At 45.5% G+C, this 17,609-nt stretch overlaps 1 protein-coding gene across 1 annotated transcript; it reads right to left on the bottom strand.

Annotated features, from left to right (window-relative positions):
• Positions 1-8,993: 8,993 nt before the first annotated feature.
• Positions 8,994-15,302, bottom strand: Golt1b (golgi transport 1B). The gene is made up of 4 exons (XM_013025114.1): positions 15,217-15,302; positions 13,260-13,438; positions 11,546-11,627; positions 8,994-9,415 (listed from the first exon to the last, which is right to left on the bottom strand). The coding sequence occupies exons 1-4, from the start codon at positions 15,298-15,300 to the stop codon at positions 9,377-9,379; spliced, it is 384 nt and encodes a 127-aa protein (XP_012880568.1). The 5' UTR covers positions 15,301-15,302; the 3' UTR covers positions 8,994-9,376.
• Positions 15,303-17,609: the final 2,307 nt, after the last annotated feature.

Below are 17,609 nucleotides of genomic sequence, written 5' to 3'. Positions count from 1 at the left end.
CCCAGGCCCGGCCGCGCGGCTCACCTGGAGGCGGCTGCTCGGGGACCCCCTTCCTCCGGCCGTGGTCCGAGATGAAGCGGCGGCCCTCTGCAAGCGAGACGCGCGCGCAGCGCCAAGGGCAAAGGTCAGCACCGAAGGTCAAGGCCAGGCCGGGGTCACGCGGGGTCCCGGGGGCGGGGGCGGAGTCCAACATGGACCCAGGTCAAGGCCAAAGGTCACGGTCAAGGTCACGATCGAGGGTCACGGTCAAGGTCACGCGGGGCTGCAGGGTCATAGCAACCACTCGGGGAGCCAAGGCCAAAGGTCACGGTCAAGGTCACGATCAAAGGTCAAGGTCACGGTCAAGGTCATGATCGAAGGTCACGGTCAAGGTCACGCGGGGCTGCAAGGGTCATAGCAACCACTCGGGGAGCCAAGGCCAAAGGTCACGGTCAAGGTCACGATCAAAGGTCAAGGTCACGGTCAAGGTCACACGCGGCTGCAAGGGTGCAAAGTCTAATATGGGCCAAGGCCAAAGGTCACAGTCAAGGTCATACTGGGCTGCAAGGATCCTGGCACCCACCCGGGAAGGCCAGGTGCAAAGGTCACGGTCACGGTCAAGGTCTCGCGGGGCAGGTGCCCAGGTCAGGGTGAAAGGTCACAGTCAAGGGCACCAACAAAGGTCAAGGTCACAGGCAGGGTCACGCTGGGCTGCAAGGGTCCTGGCACCCACGGGGGGGGGGTGCAAAGTCTTCACAGGGGCCCAGGTCAGGGTCCAGGTGAAGATCTGCAGCAGCAGCGGGCGGGCGGAGAGCCCGGAGGGAGCAGCTTCCGGAAGGGACTGCAGGGCCTGCTCCCCCTCCCCGTCCTCCCCGTCCTCCCCATCCTCCCCGTCCTCCCCCTCCTCCCCATCCTCCCCGTCCTCCCCCTCCTCCTCCTCCTCCTCCTCTTCCTCTTATCTGCTCGTGGATTCACCCATCCCGGAGCAGGAGGGGACAGTGTGTGTGTGTGTGTGTGTGTGTGTGTGTAGGGGGGAGTGGGAGTGATTGTTCTAGAAACAGGAAGAGCAGATGTGGCACTTACGGGCGCCCTTTAGGTAGAGCATGGCCTGGGCCGTCCAGTTCCTGGCCTCCCGGAGTCTCTGTCAGCCAGAGCAAGAGGAAAGGAGTCAGCGGCACAGGGCAGCCTGAGCTGCGTCACGAGCAAAGGAGGAGGAGGACAGACAGACGTCGGATGAAGAGGAGGACAGACAGACGTCAGATGAAGAAGACCAGGACAGATGTCAGATGAAGAACAGGACAGACAGATGTCAGATGAAGAAGAACAGGACAGATGGATGAAGAAGAACAGGACAGACAGATGTCGGATGAAGAGGAGGACAGACAGACGTCAGATGAAGAACAGGACAGATGGATGAAGAACAGGACAGACAGATGTCGGATGAAGAGGAGGACAGACAGACGTCAGATGAAGAACAGGACAGATGTCAGATGAAGAACAGGACAGACAGATGTCAGATGAAGAAGAGGACAGATGTCGGATGACGATGCAGACAGATGTCCGATGCACAGGACAGACGTTGGATGACGACGCCGACAGGTGTCGGATGGATGACCGGGGGGACCGGCGCTGGCTGCTTGGCCTGTCGGGGCGTCGTGTTCACCTTCGCAGCCGGGCTGGCATCCCCCAGGGCGGAGCTGAGCAGCATCAGGGCCACCATGGCTGCCACCAGGCTCCGGGGTCCCTGTGCAAAGTCACCGGGGCGAGCGTCAGGCCCCCATCTCCGGCCTCCTGGATGCTCTGCGCCCACCCACCGCCCACAGCTGCCCACCGCTGCCCACAGCTGCATCGCGCCACGCCTGAGGATCTGAGCTATTCCCCAATCAGCTCTGCAGCCATCCACTGAACAGATCTAGATTTTCTTTCTGACCAAGCACTTGGCTGCTTACTTTATTTTCCCTCCATCCAAGCAAACTATTCTATTATTATTATTGTTGTTGTTATTGTTAGGGAAACCATGCCAGGGTCCTTTGGCCTTGGACCCCTCCATTCAACACCCTCGGAAGCAGCTAAAGGATCCCAAGCAATTCTTTTTTTTTTAAAGGAATAAAAGGCTGCGCTCACCGCCATGGCCGCCGCCTCCTCGCAATCCTGGCCGCCACCCCCGGCCTTGGTGGGCTGCTGAACTTGGGCCTTATGAAGCCTGTGTCAGGGGGTGGAGCTCCGGCCGTCCCCAGGGAGGACCTGTCAATCTTCCAGAGTGACAGGCTCTGATGACTCCTACCTCCCCCCTACCCCCCCCCCCCACAGACTCAGTGATCCGGAAGCCCTGGGCTGTGATGGATGGATGAGTATCATCACCATCATTAGTCAAGGACAACGATCAATAGTCCAAGACCGTCCAAAGTGCATGAATAATTCTCCATCCCAGCCTGGTGAAGGGTGGAGGATCCATCACAATGGGGGGGGGGCACTGGCTGAAAAGGTTAGGGAATGTATTATCCGTTGTTCACTCATTTTGCAAACATCTCTGCGCTGATCGCACACGTCTTTTATCGCATGCTCTGTTCAAGAAACACAGCGAGGGATTCAAACAACCAGGGCTGTGCTTAGAAATGCTCAGCGGGGGAAAAAGAAGAGATCCAAAAGACACAGTACACGTTTTCTTTACGATGCTGTTAAACACTAATGGCGATTGTGTGTTATGTAGTTCCTGATCCTTACAATCCGAAGCCTGAGAATAACTTTGTGTCCGACATCCAGCATCTGAGTTAGTAGTTTTATTACTATTTCATTCAATACTAATTCATTTTTTTTCTTTTTGTTGGTCGTGGGGCTTGAACTCAGGGCCTGGGTGCTGTCCCTGAGCTTCTTTGACTCAAGTTGAGTGTTCTACCACTTAGAGCCACAGCTCCACTTCTGGTTTCCTGGTGGTTCATTGGAGATCAGAGTCTCCCAGACTTTCTTGCCCAGGCTGGCTTTGAACCACGATCCTCAGATCTCAGCCTCCTGAGTAGCTGGGATGACAGGCGTGAGCATCAGTGCCCAGCCAGCCAGTGTTTACTTAAATTAACGAATGAAAGTATTTAAACTTAGTAGTAGCTTATTTAAATGAAACTAATTTAGGTTAAATCATTTCAATTAAATAAACCTGGCGTGGGCCACGTTCAGGGAGAGTCAAAGTCAGAGGGAATCTTCAAGAACGGGTCGCATGTAGGAGTTTAGTCTTTCAGGTTTCTTCTTAGCTGGGAAAAAAAACCCAAAAAGGCCCAACGTAGAAAGAGCTAGAAGCTCTTTGAAGATGAGGAGCCAGGCTCTGGGAACCCACAGGAGAGAGAGTTCTGAATAAGAATGGACAAGAAAGGGGTTAGTATCTATAACCTAAGCCCCCAAAATGATGACTTACAGCCAGCTAGTGAGAAACGAGGGGTAGAAGTGGGTGTGAGGTAGAAATGCGCACCTGCCACTCATGGGCTCGACCCCCACATGAAGGAAAGGAAGGGGGGCCGTGAAGGGGGACACTGGTCTAGATGCATTGTATTGACACACCTCCTTTGCACAAGATAATAAAGCTTATTCAACACACACAGGTGTATATATATATATACATATATATATATATATATATTTACATATATACTGGTCTATATACACATACTTGTATATACATATATTTATTATCTATTATATATTTATATATAAAGGTGTGTATATATACACATGCACACACAAATATAGCCCATCATCCACAATTACTGGCGTATATATGTATGCATATGTATATATGTATGTATATGTATATCTGTATGTATATGTGTATATAAATATATATACACACTGATATATATATATATAAATATACACTGGTAACACATATATGTATATACATATACATATATATATACGCATACATATACATATATACGTATACATATATACATATACATATATATGTATACATATATGTTACATATATATGTATGTATACGTATATATGTGTGTGTGTGTGTATATATATATATATATATATGTTACTAGTACTTGTGGATGAATGGGGGATATTTGTAGGAGAAAAATAATCTCAGGAATCTCTCTTCGGTGATTGGATTCGATGTGTGGCTAGGAAGCGCTAACAGTTAGAATGTGGGTTCTCCAGAGTCGAACGTGACAGTTGGGGCACTGGCAGTAAATGGAACATGGAATGTAGTTTGTAGCGCCAGGGGCCCGCCTGTCATCCCAGCCACTCAGGAGGCTGAGATCTGAGGATCACAGTTCAAAGCCAGCCTGGGCAGGAAAGTCCCTGAGACTCTGATCTCCAATAAACCACTGAGGAAAAAGCTGGACGTGGCGCTGTGGCTCAAGTGCCAGCCTCGAGCCAAAGCAGCTCAGGGACAGCGCCCAGGCCCTGAGTTCAAGCCCCAGGACCAGCACATAAAAAATCTAAAATAAAAGGACTCATGTTGAAAACGCAGTAACGTGGGAGACTCAAGGTCCGGGATCATCTAAGTGAAGTACTTTAGTCTCTCTTCCAAAACCTCGTATTGATTTCAGCGAGAGGAACAGGAAAAATGAGTCAGCCATATTACACGGTTTGCGTTGTCAGCCACAGAGCAAAGCTAATGAGCGTGGCTCATCGCCGTCTCGCCGCTGAATCCACAAGAAGATGCTTTAGGTCAAAGCTGCCATTTCCCCCTCTCATTCCCACAGATGGGGCCAACAGCTGGTGACATGTCATCAATATTGTACTCTGACCAAAAATAACCTTCCAGAATGTTCATTCTAAAACGATTCCTTTCATTCCCAAGGCCATTGGCCCCCAATGGTGTTTTTTTTTTGGGGGGGTGGGGTAGGGTTGGGGAGTATCAGTTGCAGGACTTGAACTCAGGGCCTGAGCGCTGTCCCTGAGCTCTTCTGCTCAAGGCTGGTGCTCTACCACTTGAGCCACAGCGCCACTTCTGGCTTTTGGCTGGTTCATTGGAGGTTAAGACTCTCATGGACAATTTGATGCCCAAATTGTGAGCCTGCAGATCTCAGCTTCCTGGTGAGTGGCCAGGATTTACAGGTGTGAGCCTTCAGCTTGTCTGGAACTTTCTATATTGACCTCTGACTTTTCAATTTTGTAACCAGTGCTCATGATCCCAGTTTTTGCTGCCTGAAGCTTAGAAAGCCAGTCACTGGCTTCTCCATACAAAAATGGCTGTGGGCCGGGCGCCGTTGCTCACACCTGTCATCCCAGCTACTCAGGAGGCTGAGATGAGGATCATGGTTCAAAGCCAGCCTGGGCAGGTAAGTCTGAAACTCTGATCTCCAATGAACCACTGGAAAACTGGAAGTGGCGCTGTGGCTCAAGTGGTAGAGTGCTAGCCTTGAGCTGAAGAGCTGAGGGACAGCGCCCAGGCCCTGAGTTCAAGACCCATGACCAACCAAAAAAAAAAAAAAAAAGAAAGAAAAGAAAGAGAGAGAGAAAGAAAGAAAATCCATAGGCAATAGTAAGTATACAAAAAAACCCCAAAAACATATCCCCCAAACTATCTGTTGAACACATACAAACAGAATTGCCAAAGTAACCCAATCTCGAGATTTCCAAAGTTGATCTTTTTTTTCTGTCCAAAAATATCTCCTGAAAACACAAATCAATCACACAGTCGAAGTCTTAATGTGTTTTTTTTTTTTTAATTCATTTAATTTTTGGCAGTAGTGGAGTGCCAGGTGAAGAGCAATGTCTTGGGCCATGACTTCAAGACTTTTACAAGCTCAGTTTTTGGATGAGGTCTTAGAATATATATATATGTTATATAAATGTAAATATTCTATATAAATATAGACATATAATTTATATACATATACATTTATATGTAATATTTAATTTATGTAATATGTATATATTTATACATATATTTATAATTTATATATATTATATATGTATAATATATATATTTTTTTCCCAGGAGTTAGTCTGGACCAACTGGGAACCCTGTGACCCTTTACTCTTCATGTATCTGGGACTATAGGTGTCTAACTCTATGCCTGGCTAATTTGTGGAGATGTATGCGATGGAGATCTCATCCACATTCTGCCTGGAATCAGGGTCCTCGCTAATCTCACCATCTGCAGGTGGAATTAAAGACCTGCGCCACCATCCCCAACTCTATGAAATAGCCGTTGATGGGGAACAAAAGAAAATGCGAATGTGCAGGCCGCGCATGATTCTACCACTATTTGCGGCCCAATTCCCGAGGAGCGATGAGAAATCAGGCTGAGAATTGACAAGGAAAGCAGTCTTACCAGCTTCACGAATGGACCCCCCCCCCTTATTCCCACGTGTCTTCGGCACGAAGCATTATCTCTCAGGAAACAGTCGGAAAATGTTCAACCAAATACTGAGATCATAGTCGGGTTTTTTCCCCCCCAATAATAGAATTGGCTAGAAAAAGTAACCTTTGAAACATGCTTTTAAGCTGGGTGTCGATGGCTCATACTGATGACAATCCTAGTTACTGAGGAGGCTGGAGATCTGAGGATTGTGGTTCGAAGGAGAGCTGTAGATCAAGTGGTAGAACACTATGGCTCAGAGACAGCGCCCAGGCCTTGGGTTCAAGGATCAGCGCCAAACAAAGCAAAACAAAAAGTATATACATGTGTGTTTTCAAACTTATGAGCGTCTCAGCTTCTCAGAAACCTTTTTTGTCTAGATGACTGCATTCAATCTGGGAATGGGTCGAGCATGGTAGTGTATGTCTATAATCCCAGGGGCCTGAATTCAAGGCGTCTTTTATTCCAGGCTGGCGCTCTACCACTTGAGCCACGGTGCCACATCTGGTTTTTCTGGTGGTTCACTGGAGATAAGTTTCATGGATTTTCCTGCCCGGGCTGGCTTCGAACCACAATCCTCAGATCTCAGCCTCCCGAGTAGCTGGGATGATTGGCACCGGGTTCATACGGCTAATTTTGAAAGCAACAAATGAGGTAAATGTTTAGGCTGATACAATGAAGATACCCTTGGACTCATGGCTCATAGAAAAGTACCCTTTTATTGAGAGGTAAGACAAAATGTATTTACAATATTCAATTGTTATTATTTACCATCTGACTGTGAGACTTTTTTTTTTTGTAAAGCAGCAGTATTTCAGGAATAACAATTGATAAGGGCAAAAAAAAAATAAAAGAAACAAACTCTTAAGGCTAAAGTAGCGTTAGACCTTTTCTTCCGTCTTGAAAGAATCCAAATATATGTTTGTTTTTTTGCCACAAACTCAAACGGGGTCGATTTGGGAAGGGCCAATCCTGACAGGAAGGGGAAATGGGTTTTTAAAAAATAAAAAGAGTCTCACCAAGATTCTGAGTTAAGAAACACACGGGGAGGGAGGGCGTGGCTCACTTGGTAGAGCGCCAGCCAGTGGAGCAAAAAAAACGTCAGGTACTGAGTTCGAATCCTGGTCTCTCAACAACAACAGCAAAAGTACACGGGGACAGCTGCGTGGCCCAACGCACATGGAATTCGCCATGCACCTGCCCCTTTGTGGGTCTTCATAAAGACTAGGAACGGTCAGATCTTTTTAAGTCCAGCCATATTTTTCTGCGGTAAGACGGTGGGAGAGGAGGCCCGGTGCTATGGCTTTTCCATCGCGAACAGATGTTGTTCTGGAAACACGGGCCACGCACATCTGTCGAAGTCAGTGCTCAAACGCGATTGAGTTGACACTCTCCAAGTAACGCAATGACCTTTTGAAGACCATCAGACACAGCCTTCCATCTGTCAGTATTCCTTCAACAATTGAGGTAGGAGTCTCCATTTATTCCATCTTTTTTTTCCCCTCACCAATTCCATCATAAAATCAAATCGCAAGGACCAACCACACCAGGAAAATCCACGAGAATGAACCTTTACAATGCACACCAATGCTTCACGGGTAAGATGCAGAAATGCTGTGCATCCAATGCAACTACCACTACGCTAACGTTGTGCAGACCCGTTGGCAAATAAATATCACAGCCTTCCATTGGGATGTTATTTTTCTCCTGCAGTCAAAACTTTGCGAAGGTTAAATAAAAAAAATAAATAGTGCCATCGTTAGCGGTAAAGCAATTAGTCAAAAGGCGGCTGTTAAAATGTACTCTGAAATCTGCCACTAAATCTACCACTGTCCAATGAAGCAAATCCTTATTATCGTCCATCAACAATGGAGGAAGAAATTAAACGAAACACTAAGCTTTTTTTCTTTCCTCTGAGTATGATGTTTTGAAGAAACCATAGCCACTTTTAACTTCAACGTGAGAATTTGGTATTTTCTTCACTAACTTGTAGGTGGAGAGTGAGCTATTTGTACAGGAAAATGCTGATCATGAGGGAAAAACTCAAGATTACATGGACAGACCTCTGAAAACAGTTGTTAAGTTCTAGAACATGGTACCAATCTTAACCATCCACGTTATTTTAACTTAGGCATTTAATTTGATAAGGGCAGCAATTAATTTGGGCAGTTGATTGAATTACGATTGCTGGGCTATTGTCGGATTTTGGAAGCAACAGATTAAAGAAGAAAAACAAAAGACAAGAAATGACAGCAAGATGTGGAAAAACCATTTGCTTTCCACATCACTTAGCATCTCGACAAAGAAATGATTCAGTCGAACAAGGGTGTAACAGACGATAGCATGTTCTAGAATGCTTTTGGCTTCGGTGGGATGATACATACAAATAATATGGTTATAACTGAGATAGCTCTAATTTAGGAACAAAATTCCCCCCCCCCCAAAACCTACTAAACAATGACTCTAAGGTGTTCCAGCAAAGATTGGATTTGTTTTTTTTTTTTTTTGCTGGTTTGAGAACATTAATATACAGAACCACAGTTTTTATTTTAACCTGGTTTTTGAGAGAGAGAAAAAAAAGGAATTTTGATAGCAAAAGTGGGGTTTTCCTTGAAAATGACGTCACCCAACGCCGTCCCTTGGTTAAGAGACTCAGCGCACAGGGAAACATTTTTTTCCCCCAACACATCGGACATAAAACAACAACAACAAAAACCTTCCTATGATGCTCTTGAATCTTAAAAACAACAACAGCAAAACCCAAATAATAGTAGGAAAAGAACATCAAAAGTAACAGGAGCCATCACTTGTTGATGGATGGTTGTGTTTCGCAGCTTGTGGAAAGTTCTAGAAAGTCGTAACAGGCTTCACTCCGCCCTGCCCCAGCTGAAGTTCTTAAGATCACTTGATCAGAAGGCGGCTCCTCCTTGGTGCTTGGTAGTTTCAAAACTTCCAGACAGCACGTGACAAGCTATTTCCTGTCACCAACTTTGTGCTGAAGATTCTTCAAAGGGCTGTTGTGTTTTTGTTGTTTGTTTGTTTTTATAAATAACACAATATTTTAAAAGAGTCTTCTTGGGTGTGTTTACACCATATTGTTGCTTTCTCCCATTTTATCTACAAACTGCAAGAAGAAAAGCAGCATTAGAGCTCCCCCTAATTGCAGGATCACACGATTCAACTCCATAAAAATGTTGCTTTAAGAAAAAAATCCAGCTTTACAAGAAGGTTTGTGGGAAGTTTGGATGACTGACAACGGTTAAATTAGGTGCTACTTACCGCCATCTTCCCAACGTACATGTCTACAACACGTTTTGTTCTAAAAAAGTTGTCTTTGCATGACACGGTATACGGATGAATTTAAGAGTGCAACATGACAAAAAAAAAACAAAAACAAAAACCCAAAAACCAATGCAACACAATGACTAAAATGGACACTGACTATAATGAAGTCAACATCGTTAGCTTAACAAAAAAATAAATTAAAAATTAAAACAAAGTTGAAATGTCAGCCACTCATGCATTAATGAGCCCAGTAAGATATTTCAACTGACCATCAAGTGCTGTCTCTTCTTGGCCTATGCTGTCTTTGAACAAACAGATTTCACTCCGTTAAAGTTCAACAGTTAACAGCGGCTACTGACTAAGGAAGATAATTTTTAAATGTATATTCGGACTTTACACTAAAATGGCATGGCATTAAAATACATTTACATGTTGCAAACATACATTTGTACTAGATTAGATATTCACTTGCACACACATTCAGGAGACTGACTTGTTATTTTACCTGCCCCTTCCCCACCACAAAAAGAGAAATTTCATTTTTCTTAGCAGTCTGAGTGCCATGATATAATTATAGTAGCGATATTAAACACACTGGGTTACAAGACCCACAGTTACAATCTTGTGTGTGTGTGTGTGTGTGTGCCAGTCTTGGGACTTGAACTCAGGGCCTGGGCGCTGTCCCTGAGCTCTTTCACTCAAGGCTGGCACTCTACCACTTGAGCCACAGCACCACTTCCGCTTTTCTGGTGGTTCAATTGGAGATGAGAGTCTCATGGACTTTCCTGCCCAGGCTGGCTTCAAACTGCGATCCTCAGATCTCAGCCTCCTGAGAAGCTGGGATGACAGGCGGGAGCCACCGGCACCCAAACCTGAATTTTTTTTTTTGTTTGTTTTTTGGTTCAAGGCTGTCTTTTGATCACTTGAGCCACAGCTCCACTTCCAGCTTTTTGGTGATTCACTGGAGATCGGAGTCTCATGGACTTTCCTGCCTGCGCTGGCTCTGAATCTTAATCCTCAGATCTCAGCCTCCCGAGTAGCTGGGTTGACAGGAATGAGCCACCAGCGCTCTGTTCAAAAATTTCTTTTCTTTTTTCCCTTTCAGTCTTTTTAACTCAGGCATTGATTATAACGAAAGGAATGATATCAAGATACATTGTTTTTAAGCAAGATTCTTCTAATGCCGATGACTACAGATTTCAACAAACCCGAAAGTCTTTGTGAACATCAACAAACGTTGATCAACTACTATGCGCGTCTGGAGATGAATGCAAATAAATTCAGGATATAACCCTATGAGCCTAGCCTAGTTAAGTTCATTTTCTTTTTCTTTTTTTCGTGGTACTAGAGTGCAAACTCAGGGACTCATGCTTGCTAGGCAGGAGCTCTACCACTAGAGACACGCTTCCAGTCCTCTTTTGCTCTGGTTATTATTATTCTTTTGGTAGGCTGTGGGACTTGAACTCAGGGCCTGAGTGCTGTCCCTGAGCTCTTTCACTCAAGGCTGGCGCTCTATCACTTGAGCCACAGCTCCAGTTCTGGTTTTCTGGTGGTTTATTGGAGATCAGAGTCTCATGGACTTTCTTGCCCTGGCTGGCTTTGAACCGTGATCCTCAGATCTCAGCCTCCTGAGTAGCTAGGATGACAGATGCCTCTTATTTTTAATACTGTAGCCTCTACCCTTAGAGGCAGCTACTGCTGGCGATTTGAGTCAACATTCAAAAATAGACAAGAATAGTAAAAAAGGGATACAATGAGGTTCTATTTCAGGTTTGATAAGCAGAAGCAATGATTCTTGTCTGCTATTCACCGTCACTTTGATCCCAGAGATGCAATCTTTGATATCAGAATGGAAACGTTCTGGAATCTACCATCTATTGATGGCTCCAATTTCTACAAGTGAAAAAGCGTGGGGCTGTTTTTCTTTTTGGGTGGTTTAAAATCGACGGCTAAAGATGTGGTTACTTACTGATCTAATTCCAGGCAGATTTAAGAGAGACCCAAGAACTGGTACTCTTCTAATAAAGCCAATCACCACTGGAAAGAAACCCCTGGGAGATGGGAAAGAAAACACGGAAAAGGTTATTAACACTCGGCAAGGCTTCAAAGCAAATTGAAGAGAAAGATCTATTGAATGTCAGTGGCTCCTGCCTGTCATCCTAGCTACTCAGGAGGCTGAGATCCGAGGATCGCAGTTCAGAGCCAGCCTGGGTAGGAAAGTCCTAGACACGCTTATCTGCAATGAACCACCAAAAAAGTTGGCGTGGAGCCGTGGCTCAAGTGGTAGAGCACCAGCCTTCAGGGAAAAAGCTAAGGTACAGCGCCCAGGCCCTGAGTTCAAGCCCTAGTACTTGTGAGTATCTTGAGTTTCAAAAATAAATAAGACAAAAATAAAGCCAATGCATAGGAGATGAACTTTTCCTGGGTCTTAAAACTAGGTACACAGAGTGAAGATATTTGAATGCTACCATTAGGAATATGAATCTGTGGAAAGGCAAATCAATGTATCAAAATAAAGTCAAATAAAGAAAGCAACGTTTTTTTTTTTTAAAGAAACAGGTCTCTTATGATTTTCTAGTAGTATTAAGTTCAAAAGGATTTTTTTTCCCCTTCTTCTCAAGGCTGGCATTCTACCACTTGAGCCACAGCTCTACTTCTGGCTTTTTGGTGGCTAATTAACTGGTGATAAGAACCTCATGGATTTTCCTGCCCAGGCTGGTTTTACATCTGGATCCTTAGATCTTGGCCTCCTGAGCAGCTAGGATTACAGGCGTGACACACTGGGGCCTGGCTTGAGACTTGAGATTCTTGAGAGCCGATTTAGCATTTAATTCTTTCTCTTCTGTATCTTAGGGACAATTCAGAGTCATAGATAGAGGAGAAGAGGGATATACACTTCTTGAATAAACAATGCAGACCAACTATACTTGCAAGTATTTTCTCTTTTCCATGCTATTTACTTACTAACTAGCTCTTTCCAAACATGAACTCCACGAAATTGGCTAGTGTGTGCAATACTGACTTTTCCACTACGTGTAGACACTAATGACACTGTGATCGAGAGTCTGTAATTATAAAGTGCCAGATATTTACACTGAAATCTACCTTTCTCTATCCATTAATGAATTTAGTCATTTATTACCTGTCTACCTATCTTATTCATCCAGTTATCTAGTCTACCTACTCCATCAATCGTCTACCTAATGATCTGTCTACTTATTCTATCATGTATGTATGTATGTCTCTCTACGTGTTAGAATCTCTCTCTTTCTCTCTCTCCCTCAGTGTATTAAAAATGCCAACAAAATGCACTTTACTGCACTGGAAATAAAGGGCAGTTTATACCTTTCCTAAGGCAGCCTGTATTATATAGTCTATAATGTATCTATATTCTGCAAACATTTTTATAATTGACGGATCTCCAATTATAAGAAGAGAAGGGAGAGAGAGAGAAGATATTACACTGTCCCAAAAGAAATGTCCTCCTTACCTGACTTAGGAAACGGTAACCCCTCTGTACATCACCTTGACAGTAACAAGAACAATCATAAAAGAAGACTCAACCCAAACAGAAGAGCACCGAATACATGATCCTCTCGCAAACACGGACGTGAACACGGGCACCTGTGCATGAGTTACCTGACAGGCTCGCTTCCTACCGGGAAAGAAAATGGCGACCTCACCTGAACAAAAGAAAGAATCCATAGATTTCGAAGATCATTCCTATCAAAGGCCAGCCGACCAGGACCACAAACACACCGCCCAGGAAAAAGCCTGTGGCTTTCATTTTATGTTTCTGGAAGAAGAATCTGAACGTTCTTTCTAAACCAATGACAAAAGCCAAACCAGCCACAAATAAAACCTGGGAAAGAGAGAAAACATCAACACAGGAAAAGAGTAGTCTAGACATACTGCATAAATATGAGAGGGCACAGCCATGAATGTAAGTAAAGGGAGTGAATCTGTTGGAATTTTATCCATCCATCCATCCACCTACCAACTCATCCACCCACCAACTCATCCATCCATCAACTCCCCCATCCATCCGTCCATCCATCCATCCATCCATCCATCCATCCGTCTATGCATGCATGCATGCATCTATCCACCCACCCATCTATCCATCCATGCACCAATCCCTCCATCTACCCAGCTATTCACTCACCCAGCATCCATCCACCCATCCACCCATTGTTGTGCAGTGTTGGGGCTTGCACTCAAGAGTCTCACATACTCTCGCTTGGCATTTTTGCTCAAGGTTAGTGCTCTACCACTTGAGCCACAACTCCACTTCTGGCTTTTTGGTGTCTGACTGGAGCTCAGAGTCCCCTGAACTTTCCTGTCTGGGCGGGCTTCCAACTGGGATCTGCAGATCTCAGCCGGCTGAGTAACTGGGATTACAGGCGTGAGCCGCCGGTGCCTGGCTGGCTCCCACGTGTTTGCCATGAGCCTTGGGAGTGTCTGTGGACAGGGGAGAGGCAGTCCAGCTGGGAGGACAGAGGAAGGAAGAAAGCAAAGCCTGGAAGAAGATGGTTTCATGAATCCCACGAGCCTGGTGGCTGGAGAAATAACAACACACCCAGCGATTTCCAAACACTCCTATTTTCTACGTGATCTCCTGTCTGTGCACAAGACCTGGCGACTAATGAAAATCTCTGTGTGTCTGTTGGGCACCCACAGCGCATGCCTGTCATCCCAGCTGCTCAGGAGGCTGAGATCCGAGGATTGCAGTTGGAAGCCAGCCTGGGCAGAAAAGTTTGTGGGAAAGCCACAGAGGCTGGGTGGCCCTGAGTTAGAATCCCAGTACTGACATGAGCGAGCACACGCGCACGCATGCGTGCATACACACACACACACGTGCACAAACACACCCTGTTTATTTTATTCAGTTCAATCCAATTTGACATCTCAGAAGTTTACAGGCAAGAGAATTCTGGAACTTACCAGAATACTTCATTTTTAATAAAACTTGTTTTAATTACAGCCATTTTACTTCTCCTTTCTCTTCCTGTTCTAGCTGAAGGAATGATAATACTATTCACAGGGTGAAAACCTCAATGCTGCTTTTTTTGATGGGGCAAGCACTATCAATCAGGTCATTTATTTGGGAAGTCCTACTTAGAGTCTGCTTCCCTTGAACACATTACAAATACCTGACATAGTTAAGGAATTAGAGCTTAAGTGTTTATCTTCTATCTAAGCTGCTGACAGGTTAGGCTCCTCACAGAGAGAGAGCGAGAGAGAGAAACGATGTCAAAGTAATTATGCGTGAGTCACAGTGAGTCATTTCTCCCAAATTGGACAGCGGGTAAAATGTGGAGGTAAAACTTCATCTTATGAGCCAGGGACCAGTGGCTTACTCCTATCATCGTAGCTATCCAGGAGTCTGAGATCTGAGGACCAGGGTTTGAAACCAGCCTGGGCAGGAAAAGTCCTTAAGACTCTTCAATAAAGCACCAAAAAGCCAAAAAGGGAGCCGTGGATCAAGTGGAAGAGTGCCAGCCTTGTGGAGAAAAGTTTAGGGATGGTGTCCAAGCCCCAAGTTCAAGTTCCAAGCACCAAAAATCAACTAAACACACACACCTCACCCCCAAAACTTCCTTATAAATTGAGATGAAATAAATCCATCGAGACACTCACATTTCCGATGGCCAATAGGGCTTTGTCAAAGAAGAGAATCATCCCGAAGAACAGGAAGAAAACTCCAAACCCGGTGAGGCCCATGCCAATTTCTGCAATGTTAAGTTCTGTGGTTAGGGAAGCAGAAAAAGATGAGCTTCGTGCTCATCCCTGTAAGCTCAGAAAAGTTTTCCTCTGGCAGACACAAGGAACCAGATCTCCCAAATTGCAGGTGAACTCCAACAGGACACTGATTAAGATCTGTGACAGCCAGGTGCTGGTGGCTCCCGCCGGTCACCCCAGCTACTCAGGAGGCTGAGATCTGAGGACCGAGGTTCGAGGCCAGCCTGGGCAGGAAAGCCTTTGAGACTCTTATCTCCAATGAATCACCACAAAGACAGAAAGTGGAGCTGTTTTTCAAGTCAAAAAGCTAACAGGCGGCCGAGTTCAAGCCCTAGGAATAACGGTAGTCACAACAAATGAAATAAATAAATAGAAATCAACTAGACGCCAATGCAATAAGTACCAAGGTAGAATGTTTTTCACCACGACAAAATGCAGTCGCAACTTCAGACACGTGGAAAACACCTCCACCCGGCTCACCCTCAGGAGTGAATCTTGGCTTTTCTTCTTGTTTCTTTTATACAGGGGGATGGTGCCATTACAGAATTCCCTTACACAATGCTCTGGCCTTGGGCAGGGCCTGGCCACGCCCCCAGCAGCACCTAGCCACGCCCCCCACCTCTTGCAAGTCAGCAGAATGAAGGCTGGTTCCTCACGCATTGCTTCGCAGTAGCTGAGTGACTCGGGACCTTCTTTGCTTATGCTACTCTAGCCAAAGTGTCTCACTTTCTTTAGTTCTGGGCCTGGGGCTGGAACTCAGGGCCTGGGTGCTTTCCAAAGCTGATGCTCTACCGCTTGAGCCACACCCCCACTGCAGGCTCTTCGGTGGTTCGTTGGAGATCAGAGGCTCACGGACTTTCCCTGCCCCGGCTGGCTTTGAATCACGATCCTCCAGATCTCGGCCTCCTGTGTAGCTGGGATGACAGGAGGGAGCCACCGTGCTTGGCTAAATCCATTCTCTTGGACTTTGGAAGGATGTAAGTCTTCAATTCCAGAGAATCTTTGTGCATAGGATAAATCCTATTTTTCAACCTCACACTGCCCTCAGATCCCCCCAAGATCTCAGGCTTAATCACGTGTCTTCTTGGATGCTAGAGGGGTACAGTGAAAAGCACAGACCATTTTTTTTTTTTTAAATCGGTCCTGTAGTTTGAACTCTGGGCCTGGGCGCTGTCCCTCAGCTCTTCAGCTCAAGGGGAGCGCTCTACCACTTGAGCCATAGTTCCACTTCTGGTTTTCTGGTGGCTCATTGGAGATAAGAGTCTTACAGACTTTTTTGCCCTGGCTGGGTTTGAACCGTGATCCTCAGATCTCAGCCTCCTGAGTAGATAGGATTACAGGCATGAGCCACCAGCGCCTAGCAGCACAGACGTTTTTAACAGCAGATGCAGGAGCAAGCCTGATTTCTGTCACTTTTCTTATGATGATATATTGAATTTCTTTTGCAGCTCAATTTATTGGGTTTGCAAAGCTCATAACATAATTAAGCAGACTGATTTGTATGGAAGCACATGGCAAAAGGCATGGAAATGCTTCCATTCAATTGCCAGAAATGATAGATCAGAAAATAAGTAAATAAATAAATGTGTGCATGCCACTCCCACCCGCCATCCCAGCTACTCAGGAGGCTGAGATCTGAGCATCATGGTTTGATGCCATCCCAGTGAGACTTTTATCTCCAATGAACTGGCAAAAAGCCCAAAGTGGAGCTCTGGCTCAAGTGGTAGAGCACCAACCTTGAACAACAACAACAAAAAACACCTCAGGGACAGCACCCAGGCCCTGAGTTCAGGCCACAGGACCCACATAGACACAGACAGACTCACAAAACAGAAAAGACAAGTAATCCTTAAGATGACCACAAAGGAGTAGAAAAATGGCAATGTCCTATTGAAAGAAAAGGAAACACTGTAATGCTGACTTAGAAATGAAAGGCCCACCCAGGTGCCAGAGGGCCACACCTGTCATCCTAACTACTCAGGAGGCTGAGATGGGAGGATCGTGGTTTGAAGCCAGCCAGGGCAGAAAAGTCCCCATGAGACTCTTACCTTCAACGAACCACTCCAAAACTCGAAGTGGTGCTGTGGCTCAAGTGGTAGAGCGCCAGCCCTGAGCACAAAGAGGTTCAGGGCCAGCACCCCAGACCCTGAGTTCAAGCTCCACAATCAACCAAGAGAAAGAAGGAAAGAAATGAAACAAGGCGCAGAGAATCCTGGATGGAGGGATGCTGACCCAATCACAGCTATAGCCAAGCCCAAAATTCACTTCTTGTAGAAGAAGTTGGGGTGACA

This window comes from Dipodomys ordii, unplaced genomic scaffold (genome assembly GCF_000151885.1).
Source record: "Dipodomys ordii isolate 6190 unplaced genomic scaffold, Dord_2.0 Scaffold81, whole genome shotgun sequence".
NCBI lineage: Eukaryota > Metazoa > Chordata > Mammalia > Rodentia > Heteromyidae > Dipodomys > Dipodomys ordii.
The sequence above is the reverse complement of the archived record's forward strand: the minus strand, read 5'-3'. Positions and strand labels throughout refer to the sequence as shown.

Excerpts from the sequence above, each read along its gene's own strand:
- Golt1b (XM_013025114.1), bottom strand. The coding sequence starts at position 15,300 with ATGGGCCTCACCGGGTTTGGAGTTTTCTTCCTGTTCTTCGGGATGATT. Across the intron at positions 13,439-15,216 it reads CCCTATTGGCCATCGGAAAT|GTTTTATTTGTGGCTGGTTT; the intron begins GTGAGTGTCTCG and ends TCTCTTTCCCAG. Across the intron at positions 11,628-13,259 it reads GGATTCTTTCTTTTGTTCAG|GGGTTTCTTTCCAGTGGTGA; the intron begins GTGAGGTCGCCA and ends CCCATCTCCCAG.